Source organism: Brassica napus, chromosome C9 (assembly GCF_020379485.1).
Source record: "Brassica napus cultivar Da-Ae chromosome C9, Da-Ae, whole genome shotgun sequence".
NCBI lineage: Eukaryota > Viridiplantae > Streptophyta > Magnoliopsida > Brassicales > Brassicaceae > Brassica > Brassica napus.
The window spans coordinates 48,502,586-48,510,808 of record NC_063452.1 but is presented as its reverse complement, the minus strand read 5'-3'; the positions used below and the strand labels follow the sequence as shown (position 1 = coordinate 48,510,808).

At 34.8% G+C, this 8,223-nt stretch overlaps 1 protein-coding gene across 1 annotated transcript; it reads left to right on the top strand.

The window, feature by feature from the left end:
• Nucleotides 1-258: 258 nt before the first annotated feature.
• LOC106400935 (ATPase 3, plasma membrane-type-like) lies at nucleotides 259-6,532 on the top strand. The gene is made up of 12 exons (XM_048768817.1): nucleotides 259-447; nucleotides 2,363-2,482; nucleotides 2,562-2,798; nucleotides 2,867-3,751; nucleotides 3,859-4,273; nucleotides 4,351-4,589; nucleotides 4,693-4,725; nucleotides 4,810-5,052; nucleotides 5,135-5,308; nucleotides 5,391-5,573; nucleotides 5,677-5,858; nucleotides 6,140-6,532. The coding sequence occupies exons 1-12, from the start codon at nucleotides 394-396 to the stop codon at nucleotides 6,231-6,233; spliced, it is 2,859 nt and encodes a 952-aa protein (XP_048624774.1). The 5' UTR covers nucleotides 259-393; the 3' UTR covers nucleotides 6,234-6,532.
• The last annotated feature ends 1,691 nt before the right edge of the window (nucleotides 6,533-8,223 follow it).

Below are 8,223 nucleotides of genomic sequence, written 5' to 3'. Positions count from 1 at the left end.
ACCTCATTGACAAAGCGATAATAACTAAGTTAACAAAAATAAAATAAGAAGAGAGATGATAAAATTTTCAGAATAATAACCTTTTCCGACTTGTTGGGCTGAGAATATTAAAAAGAAGTCGAGAAACCGAAAACGGCATCGTTAAAGGTGCAAGGGGATATAAATAGAGCAACCAAATAGCCAACGTAGTTCACCTTCACTTACTCTCTTTTCTCAGAAGAATCTGGTTCGTTTCAATTCGATTTCTCTCTGTCCATTCTTTATATTTTCTTCTTTTTGTAACCTCGAATATATCTTCATCATCGTTACTTTATTTTCTTGCTTAACTTTCCGTACTTTTTTTCTGAATGATTTCTAACGATCATCCTGTGTGACGAAGGCCAGAGGCAAAACATGGTGGGTGGAGGTGGTTCTCTTGAGGATATCAAGAACGAGAATGTTGATTTGGTATGAATGTTCTTTCTTTATACACTTTTCATTAACTATATCTTTAAACTCATTATAATTGTTGAATTAAACATAACGTATTAATGGAGTTTCGTGATATATTTTCACTACGCTGTTCTTTTACATTGATTCGATCTTTTTCAAGTTTCACTCGAGATTTTTCGTTTCATCGATGAGAATGATAAATATTCATGAAAAAACAGAACTTACTTCAGGATTTCTGGTGTTTTTTTCACCTTTTTTTTTTCTTTTATTTCCTCTAGATTTTGAGTATCTATACAAATCGCAGAATCACGGGAATTTAGCTAACAATTATGTTATTTATAATTACCAGAAAAAGTATAGTATTATTAAGTAGTACTCTTTGCTTTGACATGATTCTTTTTGGGGGTTTACCTAATTTGAAAATTCTTTCTTAAGAGAGGTCTTAATTAGTCAATTTATTGGTATTCATTAATTACGTTTTTGGAATTTTCATACTCACGGAAAATTGCACAATCATCTTTAATCACTTCTAGATGAACCTAAATTCCAATATTCATCTGATTTTCTGGACTCGGCTAAAATATCCAATGTTCTATTGACGGATCTGCCCCTACGATTATCTTCGGTTACAATGGACCTTTAAATCTATTTGGCCTTTTACAACAGAATCTATTACACCTGTTAAATATATCTTTTTAATTAGTAAAGAAAATAATAATGTTTATTTATTATTATCTTGTTGGTCGATGATTTTTCTTCTTCTTTTAACATCAGTTCTTTCCTATTGACCATATTTGTATGGGACTTAGGTTCATTAGGGTGAACCTTTAAATTAACCCCACACTTTATGACCAATCAAAATGACACATAGATTATTAATTAAAAAATATTAAATTAAATAAAAAATAGCTACAAAAAATAAAAACGTTAATTTTAACGACGTTAACGCTTCCAGCTAAACTCTAAATCTTAAATTCTAAACCCAAATCCAAACCCCTAAACCCTAATCCTAGACCCTAAACCCAAATTATATACTCTGAACCCAAAAACTAGACTATAAACCTAAACTCTATACCCTAAACCCAAGTCTTAGACCCTAAACCCAAACCGTAAACCTTAAATCCAAATTATATATCCTAAACCCAAAACATTAACTATAAGTCCAAACGGTAAATCCTAATCCCAAACCGTAAATCCTAAACCCAAAAACTATACCCTAAACCCAAATCCTAGACCTACCAAATGGTAAACCCTACACTCAAACACCAAACTTAGATGCTATAGGGTTTGGGTTAAGGTTTACGGTTTGGGTTTAGAGTCTAAGGCTTGGGTTTAGGGTATAGGGTTTAGGTTTATAGTCTATTTTTTGGGTTTAAGGTATATAATTTGGGTTTAGGGTCTAGGATTAGGGTTTAGGGTCTAGGATTAGAGTTTAAAGTTTATGGTTTGGGTTTAGGGTGTAGGACTTGGGTTTAGAGTTTAGAGTTTAGGTTTATAGTTTAGTTTTTGGGTTTAGGGTATATAATTTGGGTTTAGGGTCTAGGATTAGGTTTTAGGGTATAGGGTTTGAGTTTAAGGGTTTGGATTTGGGTTTAGAATTTAGGGTATAAGGTTTAGAATTTAAGATTTAGGGTTTAGAGTTTAGCTGGAAGCGTTAATGTCGTTAAAATTAGCGTTTTTAGTTTTTGTAGCTATTTTTTGTTTAATTTAATATTTTTTAATTAATAATCTATGTGTCACTTTAGTTGGTCATAAAGGGTGGAGTGAATTTAAATAACCTAAGTTCTGTCCATTTGTATGTAGTTTGTTAGTCAGCATATATAGATGAAACAAAATTGAGCATAATGTTTCCATTGCTAGACTCGAATAAGAGTTTGATAACTTACAACCAAGTTATGAGATAACTGAATCATGTTTATATTAATTGCAGGAGAAAATACCAATAGAAGAAGTGTTCCAGCAGTTGAAATGCAGCAGAGATGGACTATCTGGAGCAGAAGGAGAAAGCAGACTCCAGCTCTTTGGTCCAAACAAGCTCGAGGAGAAAAAGGTTAAACTAAACCTGTATACGTAGTTTTCTTAATGGACTACATAAATGAATCACTAATCATTCTCCTTAACTAAATCAGGAAAGCAAGATACTAAAGTTCTTAGGTTTTATGTGGAACCCTCTCTCGTGGGTCATGGAAGCAGCTGCAATCATGGCTATTGCCTTGGCTAATGGAGATGGACGTCCACCTGATTGGCAAGACTTTGTTGGTATTGTTTGTCTTTTGGTTATAAACTCAACCATCAGCTTTTGGGAAGAAAACAATGCTGGTAATGCTGCTGCTGCTCTCATGGCTGGTCTTGCTCCCAAAACTAAGGTCTTCTTTCATCCTCTCATTGTTCCACTAGCTTGCTTGTTCCGCAAGTAACAATATATACTGTGTAGGTTCTAAGAGACGGCAAATGGAGTGAGCAAGAAGCTTCCATTCTTGTTCCTGGAGATATCGTGAGCATCAAGCTAGGTGACATCATTCCTGCTGATGCACGTCTTCTTGAAGGCGACGCTTTAAAAGTAGACCAATCTGCTTTAACCGGTGAGTCCCTCCCCGCTACAAAAGGTCCAGGAGAAGAAGTGTTCTCCGGTTCTACTTGCAAGCAAGGTGAGATTGAAGCGGTTGTGATCGCCACTGGTGTCCACACCTTCTTTGGCAAAGCAGCTCATCTGGTCGACAGCACAAACCAAGTTGGACATTTCCAGAAAGTTCTTACCGCAATAGGAAACTTCTGCATCATCTCCATTGCGGTAGGTATTGTGATTGAGATCATAGTTATGTACCCTATCCAGCGCAGAAAGTACAGAGACGGCATCGACAACCTCCTTGTGCTTTTGATTGGTGGCATCCCCATTGCAATGCCTACTGTTCTGTCAGTGACAATGGCTATTGGCTCCCACAAGCTGTCTGAACAAGGAGCTATCACTAAAAGAATGACAGCCATTGAAGAGATGGCTGGCATGGATGTTCTGTGCAGTGATAAAACCGGGACGCTGACGCTAAACAAGCTTAGTGTTGACAAGAATCTGATTGAGGTTTGTGCTAGAGGCGTTGAGAAAGAAGAGGTCTTGCTTTTAGCTGCTAGGGCTTCAAGAACAGAAAATCAAGATGCTATTGATGCTGCTATGGTTGGTATGCTTGCTGATCCTAAAGAGGCAAGAGCTGGTATTAGAGAGGTTCACTTCTTCCCATTCAATCCGGTTGACAAGAGAACAGCACTCACTTACATTGATGGTAATGGAGACTGGCACCGAGTAAGCAAAGGAGCTCCAGAGCAGGTACCTAGAATATTATTTAGTGTTACTTGCAAGTCAAGTAACTAGAATCTCATTTTGTGTTACTTGCAAGTCACGTAATGTCTCTAACCTTTTGATGATATATTCAGATTCTTGATCTGTGTAACGCGAGAGCTGATCTGAGGAAGAGAGTCCACTCAGCAATTGATAAGTACGCTGAGCGTGGACTGAGGTCATTAGCTGTTGCAAGACAGACAGTACCTGAGAGAACAAAAGAAAGCCCTGGTGGTCCATGGGAGTTTGTTGGTGTGTTGCCTTTGTTTGATCCTCCAAGACATGATAGTGCTGATACCATTAGAAGAGCGTTAGACCTTGGTGTCAACGTCAAGATGATTACAGGTGATCAACTAGCTATTGCTAAAGAGACTGGACGTAGGTTAGGGATGGGATCAAACATGTATCCATCAGCTTCTCTTCTTGGTAATCACAAAGACGCCAACCTAGCTGCTATTCCCGTTGAAGAGCTCATTGAGAAAGCTGATGGCTTCGCTGGTGTCTTCCCAGGTTGGTTAAGAAGCTTTCTCTCTATTTCTTACATGTCCCTTGTTTGTTTGTTTATGTTTTTCTATTGAATCTGGCAGAGCACAAGTATGAGATTGTGAAAAAGTTGCAAGATTTGAAGCATATATGTGGAATGACTGGTGATGGAGTGAATGATGCTCCAGCTTTGAAGAGAGCTGATATTGGCATTGCTGTTGCTGATGCTACTGACGCTGCACGTGGCGCTTCTGACATTGTTCTCACTGAGCCTGGACTCAGTGTTATCATCAGCGCGGTCTTAACCAGTCGAGCTATCTTCCAAAGAATGAAGAACTACACAGTAAGTGTGCTGCTTCTTTTTTATTTATTTTTTGGTAATTCGGGGTATCAATTTTATACATTTTTACCAATTTTCACTTGTTTTTTTGTTCTTTTTAAAACAGATTTATGCAGTCTCAATCACCATCCGTATAGTGGTAAGTAATTAAACTTGTATGCATTCTTTCAATATCATCATATAATCTCTATGTTTATGATTTCTCCATTGTGCTTTTTTACAGTTTGGGTTCATGCTAATCGCTTTGATATGGAAGTTCGATTTTTCGCCATTCATGGTTTTGATCATCGCTATCTTAAACGATGGAACAATCATGACCATCTCAAAGGACAAAGTGGTGCCTTCTCCTACACCAGATAGCTGGAAACTGAAAGAAATCTTCGCAACCGGCATTGTCCTTGGAGGCTACATGGCTTTGATGACCGTTGTTTTCTTCTGGGCTGCTTACAGAACTGACTTCTTCCCGGTATGTATCTAACATATAATCAAATTCCTTGTCACACAAGCATAACTCTGTTTTGTTTTCTTTCTTTTCTTTTTCCTTTTAGAGAACATTCCATGTGAGAGACTTGAGAGGCAATGAACATGAAATGATGTCTGCTTTGTACTTACAAGTCAGTATTGTGAGCCAAGCTCTTATCTTCGTCACTAGATCAAGAGGCTGGTCTTTTCTTGAACGACCTGGATGGCTCTTGCTTATTGCCTTCTGGATTGCACAAGCGGTAAAAAAACAAAACATGGTTCTGTTTCTGCTTTCTTGATTCTTAAACTCTCCTTACTTATTCATAAACTTTGATCTTGTAGATTGCAACGGGGGTTGCGGTTTTTGCAAATTGGGAGTTTGCTAGAATCAAAGGAATAGGGCTTGGATGGGCTGGTGTTATCTGGCTTTACAGTATTGTCTTTTACATTCCTTTAGATGTTCTCAAGTTTGCTATCCGTTACATACTATCTGGAACCGCATGGAATAATCTCATTGACAACAAGGTAGGTTTTGGTTTCTTAGTTACTTGTTTGCTACGTCATTCTTTTTCTAATGCATGATCTGAAGACCAACACAATCTCTCTGTCTCTCTTTTTCTCTCTTAAGACTGCGTTTACGACTAAGCAAAACTATGGGATAGAGGAGAGATCGGCACAATGGGCTCTCGCACAGAGGTCTTTACATGGTCTTCAGAATCAAGAAACTGCTAATGTTTTCCCTGAGAAAGGTGGCTACAGAGAACTTTCTGAGATCGCAGAGCAAGCCAAGAGACGAGCTGAGATTTCAAGGTAATATCTATATTTCCTGTTTTTAAAACATCAAAGTAAAATTTTGAGTCTCTCTGGATAATGATGCCCTAATATTCTTAAAGTTTTAAATCACAAATTAACAAAAATCTGAGGTTTCTTTATTTCTTTCTTTTTATTTTTTTGTTTTTGTTAAAGTTCCAGGATTATTTGATTCTTTAGCAAGTAGAACTCAGATCCTGAGAAGCTGAAGATATCTGAGGGCTTCTTGTGAGTAACGTTAGGGTTTTAATGTGTTGTTAATTTGTTATTGTTGGTTGAAGGCTTAGGGAACTTCATACGCTTAAAGGACATGTAGAGTCTGTGGTGAAGCTGAAGGGACTTGATATTGAGACGGCTGGTCACTACACCGTTTAATAACAAGATGGGCCCAGTTTTAACCAGAACATGATTAAGGGAGAAGAAGAAGAAGAAGATCGTTTGTTTAAGAGATAGAAGGGAATAAGGTTTTATTTTATTCAGTTTGTGTTAAATTTCTCTAAACTCCGAGAGTTTCTTTTTCCTCTTCCTTGATTTTAGTCTTAATTATAATTGTATTTTCATTTTGCTCTGTGATGGAGACAAAAGATAAAAGTAATATGATGAGATCTTAGGTTTATACAATGTTAAACATATATAATATGTGAATATAACAAAACTATTCACTGCCGTGCAAATTGATTAAGTTACAAGAAAAATAAAAGGTTTTTTTTTCATAAAATAAAAGGTTTTTATATGGTCAATTTAGTTTAGTTTCAATATACCCTTCTACTTATAAAAGTAATTAGATTTTGTTATGCGCTTCGAAAGGGCAAGTTTTTCCAGTAAATAAAAAAATGATTTAAATTAGTGATTTTATTGGGATGTGCATCATTAAGTTTTAAAATTGTATTATATCGAAAAGTGAAATATTTTTTTTATTAAAATTATTTAATTTATCACTTAGTTTATTTTAGATTTTGTATATACGCTCTTATGTAACAACGTTATATTTATATTTTATGTGCATTTTATAAGAGTTACATTTGTTGAATTGGTTAGACGTAATATTTATTTACTTGGTAGATTTTGGGCTAAACTAATGGTATAGATTTTATGGGTTTTAATAATTCTTAGCAGTGTTTTTGTGATCCAGACATGCGGTCGAACCGGTAAATCCGGTGATCTGTATATAATCCAGTTAAAATATAATATTGGAAAACCAGATACAATCTGGTAAAAATCAGAAAACTTGTCAATAACCTGCGATCCAATAGTTTCTGACACGATAAAAACCCATATAAATAATATTTAAAAATATAATTCGGTTTTTGATATATTTTTTAATAGCACATAAATTTAAATAGACTATTTAATTTATGATTATTAATAGTATACTGATGATATATTTAGTATAGATATTTTGTGTTGTATAATGATATATATATGTTTTGTAACTACTATTTTTAATATGTGAATTTTTTCTAATATTAATTGCAGGTTCTTTAAATGCAAACTAATATGAGTGTTTTTAAGTCTAAAACTTATGCACACGGATTAAGAAAACGTTTAATTTTGTACATTTTCAAAATAAAAACATCATTACCCATACATCTAACCATATTTCAACCAATGAAAAAATAAACAGAATAATCTTATTAATAAATGTTGCATTGAAATCATAAAACGACACTTATTTTGAAACGAAATTTTTTCTCTAGAACGACATTTAAATTGAAACGGAGGGAGTATAACTTTTAATGTAAAAGAGCAAAGAAAAAAAATATATGAAAGGAAAAACGCAAGATGGAGAAAATTAACACAGTTTTGCAAACACAAATCTCAAAGAAGCATAGAAGTTCGTAAAAGCTTTATGATGGCTTTGATTCATGCTAAAAAAAATTAAAATATTTTTATTTAAGGAAAATCTCATAAAATTTAAGAAATCTACTTATACCATCTATTAAAATAATAAATTATTGTTAGAAAAATATATGGTAATATATTGTTAGTCAAAATTTAAAATAAGACCAAAATATTATTAGTCGAAACGGTGCAACGATATTGTTTAAATAAATTTTTCATAATGTTTTTCTTAATAGTATAAGACTTATTCTGGGTTTCAAGCAAAACCAGTGGCCTAAATATAAAGTTTTATGGAATCACTAAAGTAAGTAGCATCGGTGAGAAAGATAAAAAGGCAATCAAAATGCACGAATAGAATAACATTCCCATTATTCTTGGTCCAAGATTGGGATCCGATTTGATGAGTAGCGGTTCAATTATCTTCAGACCGATAAGATATACATCAACGGATATCATAATTCTTGGATGCATGTGTTCTTGATTAGACGACCACTAAGTCGTAACTCATGTAGTCGCGTGGCAA